The 22,316-nt window shown below is 47.3% G+C and overlaps 1 protein-coding gene across 2 annotated transcripts; it reads right to left on the reverse strand.

Annotated features, from left to right (window-relative positions):
- Nucleotides 1-735: 735 nt before the first annotated feature.
- On the reverse strand, nt 736-22,182 carry Aloxe3 (arachidonate epidermal lipoxygenase 3). Of its 2 annotated transcripts, XM_040269406.2 has the most exons (16): nt 21,870-22,182; nt 21,188-21,289; nt 20,419-20,623; nt 19,296-19,377; nt 18,656-18,775; nt 18,249-18,374; nt 15,275-15,378; nt 14,576-14,748; nt 13,660-13,803; nt 13,370-13,573; nt 13,190-13,276; nt 12,445-12,614; nt 11,739-11,860; nt 7,275-7,375; nt 6,557-6,727; nt 736-1,627 (listed from the first exon to the last, which is right to left on the reverse strand). In XM_040269406.2, the coding sequence occupies exons 1-16, from the start codon at nt 21,873-21,875 to the stop codon at nt 1,448-1,450; spliced, it is 2,097 nt and encodes a 698-aa protein (XP_040125340.1). In that variant the 5' UTR covers nt 21,876-22,182; the 3' UTR covers nt 736-1,447. The 2 variants fall into 2 exon arrangements, with proteins under 2 accessions (XP_040125340.1, XP_005332895.1); XM_005332838.4 differs by having other exon boundaries at nt 21,188-22,182.
- Nucleotides 22,183-22,316: the final 134 nt, after the last annotated feature.

The raw sequence follows: 22,316 nt of genomic DNA on the forward strand, positions 1-22,316 counted from the left end.
CAAGAAAGGTGTTGGGCACTTGTGGAGAGATGTGGATGGCTGATTGAGGGTTGTACAAATCTCTGTTTTTAAGGGATGAGTGACTAGAAGGGAGGAAAATCAGACTTTCTAGACCTTGGTCATTTTGGTCAGGAGAGGCTATGTTATGCTGCAATAACAAACAATTCCAAAATTTCAATGGCTTCACCTAACAAACACTTATTTCTCATTCAGTTCCATGTCCAGCTCACTCAGCAGAGCCTCTGCTCTAGTTCTTTGGACACATGAACTGCTGCAAGTGCCATATCAACATGTGCTTCCAGAATGGAGAGGCAGAGAGAGCTCCGGAGGGCCTCCACTCCAACCTGAAGATAACCACACTTCTGCACGTAACTCAGCCAAAACTCATCTCAGGACTCCACCCATCCACAAGAGGACCAGGAGTGAGTCTTCCATGTGTCCAGGAGTAGAACTGGATTTCAGTGGTAACACTAACAAGTACCACACCCAGAAGCTCGATTTTGAGTCTTTGCAAAATGCCCATTTTTTTTTTCCTACCAGTATCTCAAGCCCAGATATTGTTCTAGGAAGTGAAGGCAGAAATACAGGTTTCAGCTGGCTGGTTAACTGAGCTGGCGGGTGGGGGCAGTTCTTGTCTCCAGGATAACCCATGGATTTGTAGCTGCTCTACCATCACCTAACACACACACACAACACACACACAGACACACACACACACCAAAAATGAAACAAGAGCCAAATATGTTAGCTTTTATTGAACTTAATAGGCTCAAAGACAAAAAAAAACAAAACTGGATTAGATTGAAGTAGGATGAAAGAGAGGGAAACCACATACACACCCAGGGGCCTGTCCCCTAGAACTGCAGTTACTCCAGGTGAGTTGGGCTCTGATTCTTCCCCTCTCCTTAAAGGTACTAGGAGGGGACCACAGGACAGATCCAGGCACACATCCCATCTGTGTCTAGTTTCCAGACTCTTCCAGAGAGGGAAGCTGGGTTGGTTGGTCCTAGGGATGGAGACAAGGGGAATCGAACAGCCACAGTATGAGAAAGAGGATGGGCATAGGGAGGACTGGGAAGGAGAGATTGGGAACCCAAGCTGGGCATCCCAACGGGAGGAGGTAGATTCCCACAAGAGACTGGAACAGGAAGTGCCCAAAGTAGGGCAAGGGGCACAAGGGTTCCTTCCTTTTCTAGAAGTCTGTTGTGCATTTGGCTTTACTCAGCGGCTTCCCCCACACACACACACACACACTGTTATCCCGATCCCTCACAATTCATGGCCCATTCATATGATTCTAGAGCCATCTTGGCTGAAAAGGTCCCCACTGGCAGAAAAGAAGGTTCAGGCTGAGAATGGGGAGGATGGAAGGGTCTGGAAGACCCTGAGAAACTTGACTTCCTCAAGCTTGGATCTTCCTTTCTTCTGGGGTGGTCTGAGGAGGGGGTTAGATGGAGACACTGTTCTCAATGAGGGGAGGGTCCAGGTAAGCATAGGGCAGGGGCAGGCTCTGGTTCCGCTCCCTGATATCTTTTGAGATCTGAGCCAGGCGGTTCTGGAAGGTGGCAATGCTCTGGCGTGGGACCTCCTCAGTGAAGTGTTCATCCGGGTAGGTGCCCAGAGGTCTCTGGGAAAAAAAATACAGGTGACAGGTCAGGATGATGTTCAGATAGCATGGACGATAAAGAAGGATCACATGTGGCAACCCTTGCAGTCACAGGCACGACCCCATGATGGCCATTGCAAATAAACCCTTCAAACCACCACCCCAAATCATCACTCCAGACAGCCTCCCAACACCCAGAGCCCACAGGGTATAAGAGACAGATTTGGGAGCCAGCCAACTTAAATTCAGTGTTCCCTTTGCTGACCTTTTGTGTGTGACTTTGACTCTTTGAGACTTAATTCCTGCATCTCAAAGTGGTTGAATTGAACTAGATATTCTTTAAAGTTTCTTTCCAGTGCCCTGAGCTGTTCTTTGAAGTAGAAGAGCACCATCATGTTCATCATGCAACTGAGATAAGCACAGACGTACTCAAATAGATCCAAGAATACAGCCCCTGAGAGCAACCAGAATCCTGATTGTGAGGCATCCTCACAATGAACTGACATAATGGAAATTTTGCCAACACAATCACCATAACACTGTCACACTTTACGACATGGCTAACCACTATCAAGAAATGTCACCAGGAGGGCTGGGGTGTTAGCTCAGGGGTAGATGCTTTCCCCATGTGCATGAGGTTCTGGATTTGATCCCTAACCCCCAAAAAGAGCAAAGAAAAAAAAATATTACAATGAACAATGACCTTTAGTGTCAATGCCACCCGTGTGCAGAACTGTCCCTCTCTCCACATCACTTCATACAACCAGTGCACCAGCACAATGCCCAGGCCCAGCCTCCTAACAAGTACACTCATCCGGCCTGATATAACCTTCATACAAACTGGCTGTCAGTACTACTCATGTTTCTTGTTTTTATTGCTCTAATGAAGCTCTTCAGATCAGTGTTAAATAATAGCAGTAATAGTGGGCATTATTTTCTTGTCCCAGATTCTAATGAGGAGACCTCTATTATTTCATCATAAGTTTTCCCTCCCTGTCTCTCCCTCCTCCCTCCCCTCACTGAGGATCAAATCCAGGGCCTCACACATGCTAGGCAAGTGCTGTATCACTGAGCTACATCCCCAGTCCCACCATTTTCTTTTTCTTTTGTTTTTAAATATCTTTTTATTTTATTTTTATGTGGTGCTGAGGATCAAACCCAGTGCCTCATGCATGCCAGGCAAGTGCTCTACCTCTGAGCCACAACCCCAGCCCCCACCATTTTCTTAAACATATTTTCATCAAAACCCCTTGTGGGGGGAGCTGGGGTTGTGGCTCAGTGGTAGAGCATTTGCCTAGCATGCATGAGGCACTGGGTTCAATCCACAGCATCACATAAAAAATTAACAAATAAAATAAAGGTATTTTAAAAAAACTATTAAAAAAAGTACATGCATAAAGACATGAATTGGCGTGAACATACTTTATATACAAAGATATGAAAAATTGGGCTTTATATGTGTAATAAGAATTGTAATGCATTCTGCTGTCACATATTTAAAAAAATAAAACCAATTAAAAACAACAACAACAACAAAAAACCACTAAGGGGGTTTCATTTAAACTGAGTTTTTATTAAAATGTTTTTCACGTTGATCAAATGCTTTTTTCATCATATATTGAAATGATTATATGGTATGCTTCTTTGTTAATGTAACAAATTACATTGCTACATTCCGTAAGGTTGAACCAACCTTTCATTCCTAGAATAAAGGAGATTTTGTCATGGCACATTATTGTTCTACTAGACATTATGGTCTTCATTGGCTGATATGTTTTTCAGATTGTGGTAGCTGAGTAGAAGGAATTTATAATTTCATTTTCTTAATAACAGCTAACATGTAAAGCACTTTACATGCACCATTACAAGGGTACATCAATCTTAAGACAGGTACTCTTACCATGCCCACTTGACAGATAAGGAAATTGAGGCTTAGGGAGGACAAATTATATATTTGAGGTCACATAGGTGGTAAGTCAATCTGAGACTGGAGCCCTCTAATGAGACCCTCCTCTCTTCTTAAAGATTGCTGTCTTGGGCTGGGGTTGTGGCTCAGTGGTAGAGCATTTGCCTCACATGCATGAGGCCCTAGGTTTGATCCTCAGCACCACATAAAAATAAAACAAATACAAATAAAGATATTTTTTAAAAAGATTGCTGTCTTTGGGGGATGGCATTGTAGCTCAGTGGTAGCATGTATGAGGCACTGGGTTCGATCCTCAGCACCACATTAAAAAAATAAATAAATAAAATAAAGGTGTTGTTTCAATGCAGAGCTAAAAATATATATATATTTAAAAAATATTATTGCGTTTGCCCATCTTGGAGTCAGGGTTCCATAATTCAGTGAAATTATTCAGGAGGCTTCCACCTTTTTCTATGTTTTCAAGCAGTTTGAATGACTTAGGAAGAACTTGTTCCAGGAGATCAGATCTTTTACAAACTTTTTTATTAATATTTATTTTTTTAGAAGTAGTTGGACACAATTCCTTTATTTTGTTTATTTATTTTTATGTGGTGCTGAGGATTGAACCCAGGGCCTCATACATGCTAGATGAGAGCTCTATCACTGAGCCATAATCCCAGCCCCTCTTTTACAAACTTACACTTAAATCTGGTTTTCATCTCTTCCAAAGTTTCAATTGTTTACATTCTCCTAGAAAAATCATTTCTTCCATCTAGATTTCCAAGTTTGCTTGTGTAAAACTGTAAGCAAGTATACCAGCCAATGAAGGTCAATAGTGGATAGTAAAACTATAATGTGCCGTGATGGAGTCTAGTTTATTCTAAGAAGGAAAGGTTGGTTCACCTCTATGAAACGTAGCCATGTAATTTGTAATCAGTACTTTCTTATAGTTTAAAAACCTCTGGCCAGCTGTGGTGGCACATGTCTGTAATCCCAACAGCTCAGGATGGTGAGATAAGAGGATCTCGAGTTCAAAGCCAGCCTCAGCAAAAGTGAGGTGCCAAGCAACTCAGTGAGACCCTGTCTATAAATAAAATACAAAATAGGGCTGGGGATGTGGCTCAGTGGTCGAATGCCCCTGAGTTCAATCCCTGGTACCCTAAAAAACAATAACAACAAAACTCTGTATTCCCTTCCCCATTCCTAATATTGTGTATTTAAGTTCTATAGCTTCTTTATATTATTGGTCTTTTCAAAGAACCAGTTTTATGTCTTATTTACCAGACTGATATGTAACTTCTAAAAGTGTAGCATAGTCACCAGATGAGCTGAACAAAAAAATACAACAGGCTGTATTCAAACTCTGCTTCCTAGTTAAGTGATTTGGAGCAAATTACTTAATCTCTCTGAACCTCAGTTTTTCCCCCATAAATGAACTACCATCTATTGAACATTTATATGCCAGCACTACACTAAACAGTTTAAATATAGCTACAATTTATTTTGTATTTTAAGACAGTGTGTGCAAAGTATCTGATATAATGACTAAGTGATGGATCCTCAGTAAGTGACAGCTGCTATTACTGTCCTTATAAGTTTCCAAGTTAAACTTTTCACTGGCTTATGAGGAAGGAACCCTCCACCCTCATCCTCCTGCCTACTCATTCTTCTGGGAACAGAAAAAGGTAAGATTCAGGGACAAGATCCTGCCATTCCTAGGATAGAAGGTGGTTGGTTAAAACTTGCTAGGAAGGACTGGGGTGTAATTCAGTGGTAGAGTGCTTGCCTAGTATGCTTGAGGCCCTGGGTTCCAGCCCTGGCACTGAAAAAACAATTGTTCTTAGTTAGGGGTTGTGGCACCTGCCTGCCCTACTACTTGGGAAGCTGAGGCAGGAGGGTTGCTTAAGTCTAGAGGTTCAAGGTCAGCCTTGAACAAAGCAAGATTCTGTCTCCAAAAACAAAAACAAAACTTTCTAGGGAGATAAAATATTTGCAATCTTTCTACCAACAAATGGAGTTAAGCATGAGGAAAAAGAAGATGCTCACATGTCAGAGAAGAAATTGTGAGCAAGACTTGGAAGACAGAGTCATGACTGATAAAATAATGTGTGAATAGCAATGACAGCAGTTGGTGATTAAAGGGCTACTCATCTGACCTCTGATACTTAACTGCCTCCTCTCTGTCTCCTGAGTCTACAATTGTCCCTGTCACCCATTCACATGGCCACAGAAGCACCCTTGCTAAAGCAAATTGAGTCATGTCATAGCTGGTTTAAAGCCTTTGAGTGACCCCCTTATTGTCCATCTTCCTCTGAACGAATATTCTGCAAAGACCCACCTTCCTCTCCACCTGCCATCTTGCTGCACTAAACCATAATGATCCTACAAACACACCAGTGGAATCTCCCCTCCACTCCTTGCTTGTGTCCTTCTCTCTGACTAGAAACCAACCCTGCCCCTCCTTTGTCTATCTGTCCCACAGGTTTCAGCTTCAATGTCACTTCCTCCAAGAAACTTTCTCAGGTTCTTCTAGACCCTGTTAGCTTCCACAGGGCCCTATCTTTACTTTGTCCCTAAACCCTAAAGCTCATGGACAAGGTGCCTGTGGCTGTCCACCAGTATCTGGCACACTGCTCAGGAAGTACGTGTTAAATGGAGGAGTTAACATGTGTGTACTTCCTACAGCCCTTCTTCATTTACCCATGTCTCCTCAACTAGACCACAGGTTTCTAAAAGGCAGGAAAGTCCTCACTCAATTTTAAATGCCTGGCACTCAATGCTATGCTGACACATGGGAGGTACCCAAACATTTTTGTTTCATGTTTGGGAGAATGTATGAGTAACTGATGGGGAGGGAAAGATTGGATGGATGGATGGATGGATGGATGGATTGGTAAACTTCTGAATTAGATGGAAGTTATAACACAGCCACTAAACTGGTATTTGATTTAATGTGTGTCTTTGAAGGAATCATCCACTGCTCACCTTCTCCACAGCCCAGGCCCTGCAAGACCCACTCCCCATCCACACTACTATACACACACCTGGTCCTTGGGCTCTTGGCTGACCAACCAGAAGAGGAGAAGGTTGTTACAGGTGATGTTCACTTCTGGGAGGGTGTCCAGGTAACTTTCCAGGGTGGTGGTCCCTTTGGTCTGAGGTGGGGGCTGCCTCATGGATGAGGGAGCATTGGGCATCCAGGCCCCAAAGTCATGCTGTGGAGACACCCACCCCAATTGGATCAGCTGGCCAGAAGATGAGGGCTAGCTTCCTTTTCATCATTGCCAATCCCACCTCCACCATCCCAGGTCTTGCTGTTGGGAAATTAGGGGATTGTGGAAAATCCCAGGAGTGGGACAGGAGCCCAGCTCACCACTTGTCATTCTCTACCCAATGTTCCAGGACTGGGTGGGGTGAGTCACCAGGGAGGGAGGAGGACCTAGAGAGTAGGTAATCCTAGAAAAGGGCCTTGGGCTGTCATGCCACAGAGCCAACCTGATACTCCACCTGGTCCAGTCCTGACCAAGATAGGAGCCCACAAACTCTACTCCCAACATAACTCTAACTTGAGTCTCCTCTGTAACCCTGGACCTAGCTCCACCCAGCCATCACCCATCACTGGCCCAGTTGCCATTCCAGCCCCAACCCTGATCATAAAATCACCCAAACCTGATCTGCCCATGCTTTCAACCTGAACATTGGCACCAAATCCATTGCCAAGCCTAACACACCTTTTATGAAGCTTGCTCTCTGCAACCTTACCTGCCCACTATTGACAGCAGCGTGCTGGGCGGAACAGTTGAAGATGATTGCAGTGAGGTACTTCACCAACTCTCCTGGTGTGCACAGGCGGCTTGGGAAGCCTGGGTGTGGAGAGGAAAGGAAGAGGGTGGGAATGGGAGGGACTGAATTCCTAGGGGCAGTTGAGAGCTGGAGCCCATTGCAAATGGAGAGTAAGGACTTGGACATGGACCACACCTGTCTATAGACTAAGATTTTGGATGGGATGAGTTAGGGATGGCCATCACCAAGGTCTGTGGTTTCTGAAGGGGATCTAGATAGGAGCTGGGTGCTGAGACGGGAAAAGGAGATGTTTGATTGACAGGGTTCATGATGAAGCTAGGTTCAAGCCCAGCACCAAGCTGCCTCTTTCTGACCTCTAAAACTCTGCAGCCCATATTAGCACTTAATGACTTAATTTACTCAATTTATCAAGATCTGTCCAAACACCCCATAATGGATCATCTTCTGCTTGGTAGCAGAAACAGATGACCACCAAGTGTTATTTAAAAGCACAGAGTGATGAAAGAAGAAAGAAATATCTAAGGCCAGGATTTGACTCTTGAAGGAGAAGACAGCTAGGACGGAAATAGGCGCTGGGGCAACAGTGGTTAGGAAAGACCTTCCTGGAGGAAGAAAAGGAGGTCTCCCAAATTTGAGGGATGACAGAAGCTGGGCACAATAGTGCATGCCTGTAGTCCCAGCTACTCAAGAGGCTGAGGTAGGATTGCTTGAGCCCAGGAATACAAGGTCAGCCTGGGCAGCATAGCAAGACACCATCTCAAAAATGAGTAAATAAATACAATTTGAAAAGAATTGGCAAAGATGAGTAGGTGCAGTGGTGCATGCCTGTAATTACAGTGACTCAGGAGTCTGAGGTAGGAGGATTGCAAGTTCAAGGCCAGCCTTAGCAACTTAGCAAGGCCCTAAGCAACTTGGTGAAACCCTTTCTCAAAATATAAAATAAAAAGGGCTGGGAATGTAGCTCAGTGGTAAAGTACCTCTGGGTTCAATTCCTAGTACCAAAAAAAGTGTGTGTTTGGGGCGGGGGAGGGGGGGCGGTTAGCAAAGATGGAAGCCCTGTCAGAGTTGGAGGGAGAAGAGCTCAGCCTTCTGTCCTCCTCTCTGTACCACACTAACCTCACCCCAGTCTGCGGCTTTGCCCAGCTCCCACTCACTGACAACTCCCAGATTCACATTCCTGGCTCCTGAACTTGACTTAGCAGTGGGCATAAATCTGCAGCTGCTTCCCTGATGTCCCCCCATCCCCACAGCACCTCCAACCTAACTATGCAAAACCAAATGATTGACTCCCCCAACTCTTCATCCTAGCCCTCCCTCAGTGATTCCCTTTCGGCACAGGGGGTTCCACAACTGTGGGTTCAACCAAACTTAGACCAAACTTAGACCAAAAATATCTGGGGGGGCGGCGGGGAACAGCAAACTTTTTTTTCTTTTCACTATTCCCTAAGACATAGTATGACAACCGTTTACATAGCATTTACACTGCATTAGGTATTAAAAGTAATCTAGAGATGATTTAAAGTATGCATGAGGATGTGTGTAGGTTCTATGCAAATACTATACCATTTCATATGAGGGACTGGAGCATCTGAGGATCTTGTCTCCGAGGAGATTCTGGAACCAATCCCCTGATAACTGCACTCTTTATCTAGTTGCCCAGGTCAAAACATATGTATTTGTTCCTCTTTTTATCTCATACTAATCATATTGGCAAAGATTTTCAGAATCTCATCTCTCCTCGATCTTCACCATACCCAATCACCATCATCTCTCTCCTGGATTCATCGTTTCACCTTGTCTAGCCAGTTTTTTACATGACAGCCAAAGTGACCATAAATCAGAGATTGGTGGTGTAACTTGGTTATAGAGCACTTGCATGGCATAGCATGCACAGGGCCCTGGGTTCCATCCTCACTACCCCAAAAAAGAAAAAGAAATCATAAATCAGATGATGTTGCCTTTCACTAGAACCTTTTAAGGGGTTCCCCTCTCACTCACCTTATCATGGCCCTAGTTGATCTGGCTCCCATTCCTTCTCTTTTCTTTCTCAAATTTTCTTCTTCTCACTCTATTCCAGCCTCTCAGGCCTTCCTGATAGCCCTCAAAAACACCAAAAGGCTCCAGCCTCAGGGTATCTGCGTTACTATACCTCTATACCTCTGCCTGTAAACTTTTTTTTTTTTTTTTTTTTGCTACCAGGGATTGAATCCAGGGGTGCTTAACCACTGAGCCACATCCCCAGTCCTTTTTATTTTGAAACAAGGTCTCATTAAGTTGCTTAGGGCCTTGCTAAGTTGCTCAGGCTGGCCCCCAAATTGCAATCCTCCTGCCTCAGCCTCCTGAGCCACTGGAGTTATAGGTGTGCACCATCATGCCCACTTGGTCTAGTTTTTAAACAGGAAAAACAAAAACCAAACAAAAAAACAACACCAGGTAGGGTGGAGAAGCAGATCAGGATGACTCCTATCAACATTAGGTTGGCAGAACACCAGGAAAGGTCACCTTTTAAAAAATCCAAGTAACATGTGGCTGTCACCACCTTAACCTAGAAATCACTGTTGGCATCACTACCACTGAGACAATCTGACATCAAGCACCTCCCAGGATGATGCAATGCAGAGGACACAGCATCACCTGAGAAATATTCTTGCCAAAAAATGTACAACCTTTATGTATTTCTTCCAGTTTACAAAAAAACACAGGAGACAAAGGAACAAGATAAATGACATCAAGAGAAAACCATGAGAGAAATTTGGAAGGTGAGACATTGGGCAGAACAACTAGTCTGGGCTCTTCCCTGAGCCCATGTCATATGATTTTAAAAAGCAGAGGGGTGGGCTGGGGATGTGGCTCAAGTGGTAACGCGCTTGCCTGGCATGCGCGGGGGTACTGGGTTCGATCCTCAGCATCACATAAAATAAAAATAAAGATTTGTGTCCACTGAAAAATAAATATTAAAAAAATTCTCTCTCTTAAAAAAAAAAGCAGAGGGGGAAGCGGTGCCCTTCTGAGTTAAAAACAACTTTAAAGGCAAAACTAACAAAATGTGTACCATGTGATCCTTGATTGATTCCTGAATCAATGGAATCAACTGGGGGAAAACTGGACAGGTAGGGAAACTTGAATGTGGACTAGATGTGGGGTGACTTTGGAAGTCATCAATAAACAAAAAGCAACAGATTCATAAGAAATCATGTTGTTGAATCTGGCAAATGGGTAAATGGATGCTGATTATACTATACATTGCTATATGTTTGAAAAAAAATTCTGTTGTTATTGTTTAAAAAAAAAAAAAAGAAAGAAAGCAGGGGCTGGGGATGTAGCTCAGTGTTAGAGCACTTGCCTACCATGTGAGACCCTGAGTTCAATCTCCAGTACCACAAAGAAAAAAAGAAGCTCCAAGCCCCATCCCATCCCAGATAGAACTGCAACAGCTATTCTCTCCATATGAAGGTGATCTGAGACCACCTCTCCTCCCTGGGTCTCCAAAGATAGGAACTCCACTGTGGGGCCACCAGAAGCAGTAAGCCAGCTGAAAGCTACAACCCTGCTGAGAGAAGTCTCAGGCTGGGCTGAGAAAATTGAAGGATGGACATTGGAACCATTTTAACCCAAGCAAGGTCAGAAGTTCCTCTATAAAGGGCAACAGTGGGATGCCAAAAAGAAAAGTCCTTCAGAGAGAGGGAATATGGGATTTCTGAAAATCAGTCACAAAGGAGAAATAGGAGAAGAGCTCATTCCATCGCAGAGGGGTAGAAAGAGAAGTCAGAGAGCCAGGGCAAGCCAAATTCTGGGATGGGGAGACTGCTAGATTTCAGGAAGAAGTAGGAGTGTCAGGAGGCCATAACCTCCCTGGAGCTAATAGAAGATTAAAGAAATTAGGGTGGTGTGGGGGCATCTGCTTGGCATTGAGTTTAAGGAAAGGAGGTTGAGAGGCACCAAGGTGTTGGTGGTTGAGAGTCCTTTCAGGCAGTGCCAGAAAACAGGGGACAGCTAAGGTTAGGTGACAAATGTCAGTCAGGAGTCAGGCAACAACAAGACCAACCCACACCATGAAGAAGTTTGTGGCCACAGGAAATGAAGAGACATTGGTGGTTGGAAGGAACACCTGTCAGGACAGGCATGAGAAGATATGAGAGAAGTTTCAAGAATCCTTTTAAGTCAGAGATGGCTCCTACCACTGCATGCTGCACATTGACAAAGTTCAGAGTTCAGTAAGTGAAAGTGAATGGATGAGTTTGTATAAAGGTGGAAGGATCAGAATTCTGCCTCTGTAGGCTTCTCTGAACCGATTTTCTCATCCGCTAAGTGGGACAGTAATAAATAAGAATTTGTTAATGGAAGCCGGGAAGCCAGAGGGAGAACTGGATCATCAAGAACCTGTAGGGGTTTGGGGTGGGGATGGGAACGGACAAGGAATACCTGAGCTCTCCCGGTTCAGGAATGCCTGAGCAAAAATCTCACCGACCCAGGCCTGCAGCTCGGAGTCCTGCTGCACCGACGCATCACTGGGATAATAATAGCTCACGATTTCTGAGACAAAGCTGCAGGAAAGAGATGATGATGTCTCTGAAGTGACCTTGGGCACAAGCCTAGCCAGAACACCAAGGTCCACTGTTGTTTAGGCTAGGGAGAGGCAGGCTGTCAGAGTCCAATGAGAGTCCCCCCCAGGTTGGGGGGAGATCGGTGGGGTCCTGAGTGCCCAGTATTCCCTGAAATATCATTCCTGTCCTAAGTCACAGAGGCTTTGGGCCTCCTTTCTGCACAGGGTCCTGGGGGAGAATGCACCAACAGCCTCAGGTTGCATCCTCCTCCTCATTCACCATTCGGGAGGGAGCCTGCCTGTGTGGAGGTCACAGCCATCCTGAGCTGTTGGATAAAGTCTTGATCTCTGACTCCTCCTCTGGACACCCCCCCTTTCCCTTCATCCACTGCATTCACTACACTCAATACCTTTCTAGCTGCCATTTCACAAGGCACCCCAATTCCAATTCCTCCCTAGTCTGGAGTCTGAAAATATCTGGAATCCCCAGCCCCAAGGGTCTCAACTGGAAGGAACACACAGGGGCCCCACACTGCCCAGACACCAGGAGCTAGGTCTGGAGGGGCTGATGGGTTGGGACCGCACCTCTCAATGGCGGCCCAGATCTTCAGGCCATCGTCTCGATAATAGTAATTGGGGATGGTCAGGACGCCACGGGCCCGCAGACTATCGGGAAGGCAGAAATTGGTGTAGGTGAAGTGGGCCAGACCTGTGCTCATGAGGTAGAGGAGACCACGCCTCCCGATGGACGTGACCTGCAGACACAGAACAGTTTGGCTCTCAGGCTTGCCCAAACCCCACCCCAGGACCTGCATATGAGATGGGGCTAGCGACTTGACCCAGGGAAGGGCTTCTGAGGTTAGCCAAACCCTCCACAACCACAGATCAGGCATCCAGATGGGCCTCCCTGACACTAGCTGCCCAGGTTGCAGCCTCGCTACTTACAGGGGGAAGATCGTAAGATATTTGATAACTAAAAATATGACCTAATAGAGAGGTTAAGAGCCTGACTGAGCGCAATCAGATGAGGGTAGTGCTGGAGCTGGAGGTGTACTACCTAGAGAACGGTGGTTTGGGGTGGAGGTGGAGTCTTAGTGGGGACCCCCCCCCCAGATCCCCACTGCTATTTCTTCCACTTTGAGATTTCGTGGGAGAATTGGCAAACGCAGACGGTTTATGAACCCGGCAAGTTGGAGACTGGCGCAGAGGGGCGGGGCTTGTGGAAAGCCGCCAGCCCGGTTGCGGAATGGTTCGGGGCTGAACAAAGCTTGTGGGCGGGACAAAGCATACTCAAGGGTGGGGCCTCAGAGCTGCGGCAGGGAGGCTGCACCTTGTCCACCAGGCCTTCGGGGTTGAGCAGTGTGGCCCTTGCGATGGTGTTCACTTGCAGTGTGTAGCGAGTGTGGGGAAGCAGGAGCTGCGAGTGGAAAGAGGTCACGTGAGCCAAAGATCAGGGGGAACTGCCGCCCGGGTCACGCCCCCTTCGTCCCAATCCAGCTTTGCTACCGACCTTATAGATCGGATGGCAGAGTGGCAGCTGACGTAGCGTAGCCATGGCGAAGGCCTCACACAACAAATGCGTGCACAAAAAGTGCGTGTTGTTTTCGTGCACCAAGAACTCAGAGTTGCGTACCCACGTCTTGGCCAGCAGCCAGTCCCAGTCGGAGTCAGTGGGCAGAAAGATGGGGCTATTGGGCCCCGGGGTCTGGCTGAGCTGCACTCAAGAATAAAGAGGAGGCGAGACTCCAGACTGTCCACCCCCTGAGGCCCCAACCTCCGAAGCCCCACCCTCAGGCTCACCTGGATGGCCAAGGGCAGCAGCGCCCCCTGGGGGTTGAGCCACAATAAGCAGAGCGGGGCTGCCACATACTGCTGGCGGCCATTTAGACAATGGACTGGGGCCTCCTCCAGGATCCAGTAGTCCGCTAGGAAGATGTTCCCCCTCTGGAGAAGGCGCACAAAGGTTTAGCATATCCTCCCCACCAGTGCTCATCTTCCCTCTCCATTCTCTGCCCACCTCAAGGAGGAGCTGATGTCCCCATTTCCAGCCTCAGTAATTCTTGGTGCCTGCACTTACGGCCAAGTGGGTAGCCCTAAACTGGGTACCGCACCCTTCCCAGAATGTTCGGAATGAGGTCGAGATGAGTCTGTCTTTGAGCAATCTCTCACCTGGCCTCTCGACTTGGACAAGCCAATATCCTCTCCTCCTCCCCACCATACCTGGTCCTTCTACTCTCTCAACTCAGATGTAATTCCCTTCTGAGGTCTGACCTCTGTGTATCCAATAACAGCAAATCAACACTCAAAATAAATAAATAAATAACCAACGTCGTCTCTAACCTTCTGGACAATTCCTGAGGGCTTGGCTGCCCTAGAAAGACTGAATCATTGTTACTCCTACATTCTCGAACCTCCTAGTCCTTCATAATTATTTTAACTACCTCTGTTGGCCCTGCCATTGACCTGTCCTAAAGCAGCTTTCTCTCACACCAGGGATCTTGGAGTTCCCCAACAGTCCTCAAACCATCCCAAGCCCATCTGGCTCTTGTCCATATATGCTCTGTTTGAACAATGGGCAGGGCCCAGGGCTGTGCAGAAGCTGAGGCTCACAGGCCTAGGCCATCCCAACCTTACCCTCCACACACACACCCTTTGTCCATCATGGCAACCCACCCATGTCCCACTTATTAGGCCCACTGCTAAGTTCCTCACCAACCTCTAACTCTGTTTGCAGGCAGGTGCCTGGTCCCAGCAAGGGGGCCACCATGTCATTGGTGACTGGCAGCTTGCTGGGCAAGCTGGAAAGGCAATGGAGCATGACAGGATTGACGCCATTCAGGTACTGGTACCCGAAGAAGTTGTCCTCACACCAGTGCTCTGTGACATACTCTAGGGGAGCAAGAGAAGGGACCAGTAGGTCTCAAAACAACTTCCCTAGGTTCTGGTCCTGCCCAGCCCTGGCTCATTCTTAGGTTTTTCTTCCAGCGACTCTATGAGGTAGGTACAATTACATCTTCAATTGAATGCTAGATACAGAGGGTCAGAGGGATGGAGTGACTTGTCCACTTGAATGGTAGAGCAGGGATTTGAACCTAAGACTTTCTGAACCCAAAGCTCAGAACACCTGGTAGCAGGAGTAAGGAAGTGAACTATGTGCCCCTGATCAAGATCAGAACTCCTAAATGACCATGAACCTATTTGGGGAAGACAGTGTCCCTCTATTCTCACTTCCCTATTCTTATCTCCTCAGAAGAGAATCTGGAGGATACCATCAGTGGAACCAGGAGTTTCTCCCACTTGAATCCAGCAGTCTCCCTGGGAGAACTGGGAGAGGACTGTGTCCCAGGAAGGGGAGGAAGAGGTCTGAATGGGAGGTAAATTGAAGGGTGGGCATCCCCTGCCTAGCTCTGCACACCTGAGGTGAAGGTCTTGTGGCACCAGAAGATTTTGTGGATGTCATCCAGCTTTTTCCAGGAGCCCTTGCGGTCCAGTAGCCCTCGAATCTTCATGCCCAAGGACCTTAAGGATGGGGAAGGTGAGAGTGAGGCCTGGGGTCTGTTGGGGGCCACCGGGTTCCTGCCTGGAGAGAACTGACAAAGTCATTTCCCAGAGTAGAAAGTGCTTAACAATCTGCTTGAGAGGAAAAAGTCTAGGTGTCAGTGAGGCTCTGTAGCCTGGGGGGGTACCTGGTTCAAAAGCAAACATCCCTGGCAGGGATGCAAAAGTGTTGCCCTCGCCCCAGATACAGAGAAGTCATGCTCACTGGTACTTTGGCCTACTTTATTTAACCTTCCATCTTGTCCAAGACCCTCACTGGCCCCCCTCTGCCAACAGAACAAAGCTCCAAGTGTCAAGCCTGAGTAGTCCATGAAGTTCCCCATCAGTCAGTTTCAATCAACCTTTCCAGCTTTTTCTGTGCACTAGACAAGGCCAGCCAAGGCCTTGAGCTCCTGAGCTTACGTGATCCTCTGGCCTCAGCCTCCTGAGTATCTGGGACTATAGGCATGGACTACCACACCTGGCTCAAAGATGAACATTCTGCAATGGACTAGTAAAAGTGGAATTGGCAAGCTGAGAGGACTTTGTGTAAATGTGTATACTGTTTAAATTCTTTTTTACAGTAAACATTATTTTACAATCAGGGGGGGAAATGCTTGAGATTAAATTCCCCTGCCTCTGAGCTTCATTCAAGCTGGGCCTCTCCTAAAAAGCCATATCCTGCATCTCTACCTACTATGAGATCTATCTGTTCTGCTAGGTGCATCTCTGATGTGAAGTTCTTATGAAGTCTTACCTGACTCAGCTTCCCCAAAATATGCCTTGGATCTTGCACGAAACACCCACTATCTCCTGCATTCATTATCAACATAGTGTGTGTCAGGGGATGGGATATATATCTCACCCCCATTAGACTGTGAGCGTCTTAGGGCAAGACTCAGTCTGTATGCCCCAAGATATCCAGCTTCTAATAAGCACTCATCAAGTGGACTGAACCAAAATAAAGGGAATGGAGCATGGAACTGGTTAGCATGTGGCAATCAGTCAATAAGTTAGCCCACAAAAGGACATTAATGTGCCCTAAAGAGTATGAGCAACTGGGGAAGGCAGAGGAGAAGGAGGGATTCATAACCACCTGGACTCATTAAGCACTTGCTCATTCATCCCACAAATATTTGCTCAAAGCCTGCCAATCAAAACCCAGAAGATGAAAAAAACTGGCAGGAAGATAATCATGAAAGTAGAGGCTAAGGAGGCAAATAAAGGGGAAGGAGAGAGGGAAGGAGGGAGGGAGGGAGGGAGAGAGGGAGAGAGGGAGAGAGGGAGGGAGGGAGAGAAAGAGAGCGAGAAAGAGAAGGAGGAAGAGAGAGAGAGAGAGAGAGAGAGAGAGAGAGAGATCTTTCCTTTCTTAGGGCCTGCCACAAATTTCTTTCACAACACTCTGAAGTCACCCCATGCTCAATTCCCTGTAAACTCCTGGATGGAGCAAAACATAAGCTCCCTTGTCCCTCTGACCCTTCTCTGAGCCCCAGAATGGTGTTTCCAGTGGATTCCTGTACCCTTTTCTGCCTAAACCTGCATATCTGAGAACCAACAAAAGGACTCTTTCTGCCTTCTCAGATGCTCCTCTGGTCCCTAGTCCTAACTGGGACTCTCAAGGTGTTCTTGTCCTGAAGGCCAAGTCAGGACACACTGCCTACACACTTCAAGCATTGCACACACTCCAAAGTGTCCACTCCCCCGCCTCTGCACTCCCTTCCATCTATTGCTTTTATAAAGAATCATCCTGGACACAGAGGTTCAAGAGATGGAGGCCCAGCTCCTTGTCCTGGCCTTTTCTGGAAGGCCACATACAGCCCCTGCATAGGTGACCAGCTAAGTCTCCAGTTCCTGCCAAAGCTGTTGGCTTATTGTCCCCAAACTAGGTTTGGCAGGATCCACCTATTCTCCCCTCATCTCTCTCCCCAGCCTGCTTCAATCCCACCTCTTTTCCCAAAAGGAACTGCCTAGACTCAGCTGACCCCTCTCCTCTCCAGGAACCCAGAGGGTTAACTGGATTCCAGCCATATCACACTTAGAGTTCCAGCTATTGACTTAAACTGCTGACTCCTTTGATGGCTAATTAACTGCATGAATGCCTCCTTAGTGACCCTGTGAGTTCCTCCCTCCAAAGGCTGTCTCTGAATACTACTACTAAGGAAAATCTATTGAGAGATTATTATATGCTGGATGTCTTACTTAATGCTCCTCAAAATCTATGAGGTAGGGATAATATTTTCTCCCCTGTGGTCCTGGGTATGGAAGCCAGGGCCTTGCACATACTAGGCAAGTGTTCTACTGCCTGAGTTCTGTCCTCAGCCCTTTCTCATTTTATTTTGAAACACAATCTCAGTAAGTGTCTCAGTAAGGACACAATCCCAGGAGGCCTTGAAAAAATGATCCTCCAGCTTCAGCATCCCAAGTAGCTGGGATTACAGGTGTGTGTCACCACATCCAGCATTATTGTCATTTTACAAGTGAGGAGATTCTTTAGAGACTAAAGTGGAAATCAAGGACACATAACTAGAAAGTGTTGGTTATGGGTTCTGAGCTGGAGGTGGTCTGGCTCCACCTACTTAGAGCTTAAGGACTGGGTCCTGCTCAGTGGTCTCACCAGTATTCCTCAGTCTACACTCAGAGTAGGTGCTCTGAGAGCGGTAGAGGTGGCAAAGAGTGGGGAGACTGAGAAATAAGGAAAAGGGAGGTGGGGAACAGGTAGGGGGAGCCTGGGATCAGCGGGAGATGAAAATGGAGGGCAGGGAGAGGTATTGGGGCAAAGATGCAAGATGTGCATCAAAGGGGTGGGTCAGAAGGGACAGCAAGCAGGAGTGCAGAGAGGGCGGTGGCCTCACGCAGGGATGATATTGAAGATCAGTGAGGTGGTCTTGGTGGCTGAGTATCGAATATTGGGCTCCATGTGCAGCAGGGATGGGATGTCAATTTTCATGGGGAAGCCAGGCAGGTAACGGTTCCCAGGACTGTGAAGAGATGGTGGGAGGAGGAAGGACAGAAACCAATCAGTAGAACTTGTAACCCATTCCCTTTAATTTCCTCACTCAGTCCTAACCTCACATCTCCCCTCACTCCTGGCTCCTCCCTTGCCCTCTCTACTAGACCCCTCAGGCCCATCCCTGGTCCCCCTCTGCTCCTGATACTTGAATTAAACTGTATTTGTTATAGACTCCTCCTTCTAGGCCACTCGGCCCCCATACTCCCAACTTCATACCCCTCCACCTCCTTCCCAAGCCCTGGCCCTCACCTGTCTTCCTGCTCTACATAAGGTGTCGTTTTGGTTAAGGCAAACTTCTTGTCTGACTCCATCTCCTCAAAGCTGCTGACATCCACCATTCGGGGGAAGCCAGGGGCATAGATCTTCCAGCTGCCCAGAGAAAGACCAGAAGTGGCAGATCAAACTTGGGATAAACAGAAGCTTGAGTTTTTAAAAATATGACTTCAGATTAAAACTCCAGAAACCACTCACTTTGGGGGCAAGCAACAGAGAATTGGAAATTTCTCAATGAAGGCACTGGGCTTCAGATCCGGATAGGATTTTTTTTTTTTTTCCAATGCTAGGGATTGAACCCAGGGCCTCAAGCATGCTCAACACATGCTCTACCACTGGGCTACATTCCAAGTCCTTTATTTTTATTTTTTTTTGAGACATTGTTTCCCTAATTTGCTCAGGCTGGCCTCAAATTTGCAATCCTCCTGCCTCCGCTTCTGTAATTGCTGGGATTATAAGCCAGTGCCACTTTGCCTGGCTTGGGGTTAGATTTAAATGAGGTCCTGATCAGAATTGGGCCCCTGAGGTTAAAACCCATGTCAGAGTTAGGAACGATCTGATTAAAACTGAAGTCAGAATACAGACGGGCAAAAAAGTCAAATTAGCCCACCCTCACCGGTAGCATTCTTGTCGGGCTTGGAGCTCCTGTTTCCTGTGATCCAGAAGAAGGGGAAGAGAGTCTTGACAAATAGTTTTTGCTGCAGGGAATGAAAATTATTCTTCTTATAAGTCTCTTTTCAAATAACACCTCCTCCTACAAACATAGCCTGCACCTCCTAACACTTGAGACCAATCTCACAGCCATCTTCATGTGCATTAAGTGGGGAATGCTCCCATGTTCTTCATGCACTCATCAGGGATTTGAGTCAACTACATCCCCAAATTATAACACTTTTCTAACTTTTTCCTTTAAAAAAAAAATCATCTCTAGACTGTTGTCTCTTTGAAGGCAGGTCACACTCTATTCATTTTTTTGTATTCACAGCATCTGGCATGGCCTCAGTCACCATGCATATAACAGGCACTTGGGAAACAACTAATAAACAAATATATTTGTGGATTAATGGATGCACTGTACGGAAGAATGGCATTTCATAGTGAAGTATATGAGGCCATGTTCATTCAACTACCCTTGACCTGGAATATCATCACTCATCCTTGACACTCATCTCAACAAACAGAGCAAGCCTGCTGTTTCCTCTGTGGAGATGCCAGCTCTGGAGTCAAGAGGGACTCAAGCCCAATATCCTTGAAAAGACCCCACAAATTCAACAAGGGATTCAAACTCACCTCTCAGGGATTTCATTCATTCACTCTAGAAAAGCTAAAAATGGGGGACTGGGACTCTCCAGCTACAGTCTATACATTCAGGGCTTCTCCACCTATTGAAATCTAATTAGCTTGATAGTTCCTTCTGGGTTCCAGATGAATTATCTAAGAGTGCAGATGGAGGCTGTGGAACACAAATTGCTTAGGGGTGTGTGTGTGTGTGTGTGTGTGTGTGTGTGTGTGTGTGTGTGTGTGTGTAAGAGTGTATGTCTGTGTGTGCCTGGAGTAAATATTGCCCAGAAAGACTTTGCATTTCAGAGTATTAATAGCACATTTTTCAGAAAACATCTTCGTGGAAGCACAGTTCCTAATCCCATCCCTATGTCATACATCCTGCACACAGGGAGCCACCACCCTTAATCCCAAAAGATGCTTTCTGGAGTACAGAGCAGCCCTACTCTCTGGCCCACCTGTTCCTGGCCGCAGTTCCATGGTGCAGTAGCCCTCAATCCACTGATAACAGGGGAAGTGGACAATGGTACCATCTGGGGCAGTGACACAGATGCGGCTGCAGTACCAGGAGTCCTTGCGGAAGAAAGCGTAGCGCTCCTTGTGAAGGCGCAGCAGCAAGATCTCGCCCAACTCTGATGGGCAGCGCACCTTGTACTTCTGTACCTGGAGTGACCAAGGGAGCAAGCTGGTGAAAGGCAGGTAACTGGTAAGGCCAACCTTGCACTCTGCAAGGTGCATCCACATCTCGGCTTATGCCAACTTATAAACCTGAGCTGCTGCTGACCCACGCAGTTCCTTTGTGAATGAGAAAAATGCAGCCCCTCATCCAGGTAGAAGCAGGGAATGTGTGAGAAGAGTTGGCACTGGATTTCCCTAGCCACCTTGGTTGGTGGGACACACTAACGTAGGCCACTAGCAAATAACCTTGAGACTGATGAAGGCAGGCGATCTGCTCTAGAGAAGGGAAAACTGGCTCAGAGAGGGAAAGAGACTTGCCCAAAGCCCACTGTCCATTATGGGAGGAGCCAGGAAACCTCTGCCTGTACTCCTTCCTCTGTACCGTAGTGCCTAGGTAAGGTTTATCATCCCAGAAAAGAGGTCAGGGCGAGCATCCCGAGTTCAGCAAAAACAGGAGAGTCCAGCAGGGATAACCATCCCCTCCCCTTCTTCAGGGTGCCTGCGGGGCCCTTCCCCTCAGAGGTTTTTCTCTTTCTCCTTTGTACTTACCGATCCAGAGGCGAAGTCCCTGCCCACTCGATCCAGCCGCTGCTTCGGACTCTCACCACACGTGCCCACCAGTGTGGCAGAGATGTTATCCAGTGTACCTGCCTTCAGATAGGGACCAGTGGTCACACACAGGCGGTACACTGCCATGGTGGGAGGAAAGGAAGAATGGCCCAGGCAACGCTGGACACAGCAGCAAATGGCCTGGAGGAGGTGACCAACAGTCGCGGCAGGGTGGGATGCTGAGGGCTAGGGGCTAGGGAAGGATAGGCCTGAGGAAGGTCCCAGCTCTCTCTGGGATGCACCTGCTTTCCTCTCTCACCGAAGATTCTGGCTGATGGATTGGACTTCCTCTCCCCGCCCACAGACTTGCACCCCAATATTTGTTTGCTTGCACAGCCGGTCCCTCTGGCTGGCTCACCCAGATGAATATCAGAAGCCTGGGTCCACTGGGGAGGGAGGAACAAAGTTAGGGAGGAGATGATGCCTGTATCATTGGAACATTGCTCTTCTCCTGGGACTCAGGAGACTTGACTGATCCCTGAGGCCTTTATATACCCGCTCCTCAATTTTCTCCAAGACCCTTTTCTCCTATCTCCCAGACAAAACTGAGCACAGAGGATCCGAATTCCTACACGTGAATCATCTATGTGAATCACTCACTATTCACAGGTGAGCCGCTTACGGTCATAAGTCACACGTGACTATAGCCACTTGCAGGTGGGACGCATACTCATCCCAGCACAGTACACCACGGGGAGGTCAGTAAAAGCTCTCCAACTCTCCGCACACTCAGCCCTATCTCCAGCCTTTGGCACACCCGATCTCAGTTTCTCCCTTGGAAAAGGGCCGATGGAGAGAATAAAATAGAGTCCTAGGGCACAGCATCTAAAGAGCTCAAGTGGCATTCTTTTCGCTCCTGGTTCGCCCTCAGATTGCCGCCGGTGGGCGGGAGCCTGGGAGCCCGAGAGCCCGAGATTTCCAGGATGCAGGTCACAGGGGCCAGAGAGGAACCTTTTGGGAAGGAAAGGCTGTAGCCCGCAGCGGCCCCGCGCGGCCAGTTCGGGCATCTAAGGTTTCAGACTCCGCGAAGCTCCTGCTGGAGTTTCAGCCTTCACAGCGTTCTAAAGAA

The sequence above is a fragment of the Ictidomys tridecemlineatus genome, chromosome 3 (assembly GCF_052094955.1).
Source record: "Ictidomys tridecemlineatus isolate mIctTri1 chromosome 3, mIctTri1.hap1, whole genome shotgun sequence".
In the NCBI taxonomy this organism is placed as follows: Eukaryota; Metazoa; Chordata; class Mammalia; order Rodentia; family Sciuridae; genus Ictidomys; species Ictidomys tridecemlineatus.

What these genes read in the sequence shown, in the direction of transcription:
- Aloxe3 (XM_005332838.4), bottom strand. Translation starts at nt 21,334, where the DNA reads ATGGCAGTGTACCGCCTGTGTGTGACCACTGGTCCCTATCTGAAGGCA. An exon ending in GGGACTTCGCCTCTGGATCG is followed by an intron (nt 20,624 to 21,187) that starts GTAAGTACAAAG and finishes TGGTCACTCCAG; the next exon opens with GTACAGAAGTACAAGGTGCG. An exon ending in GCCAAGAGCCCAAGGACCAG is followed by an intron (nt 1,628 to 6,556) that starts GTGTGTGTATAG and finishes TTTTTTTCCCAG; the next exon opens with AGACCTCTGGGCACCTACCC.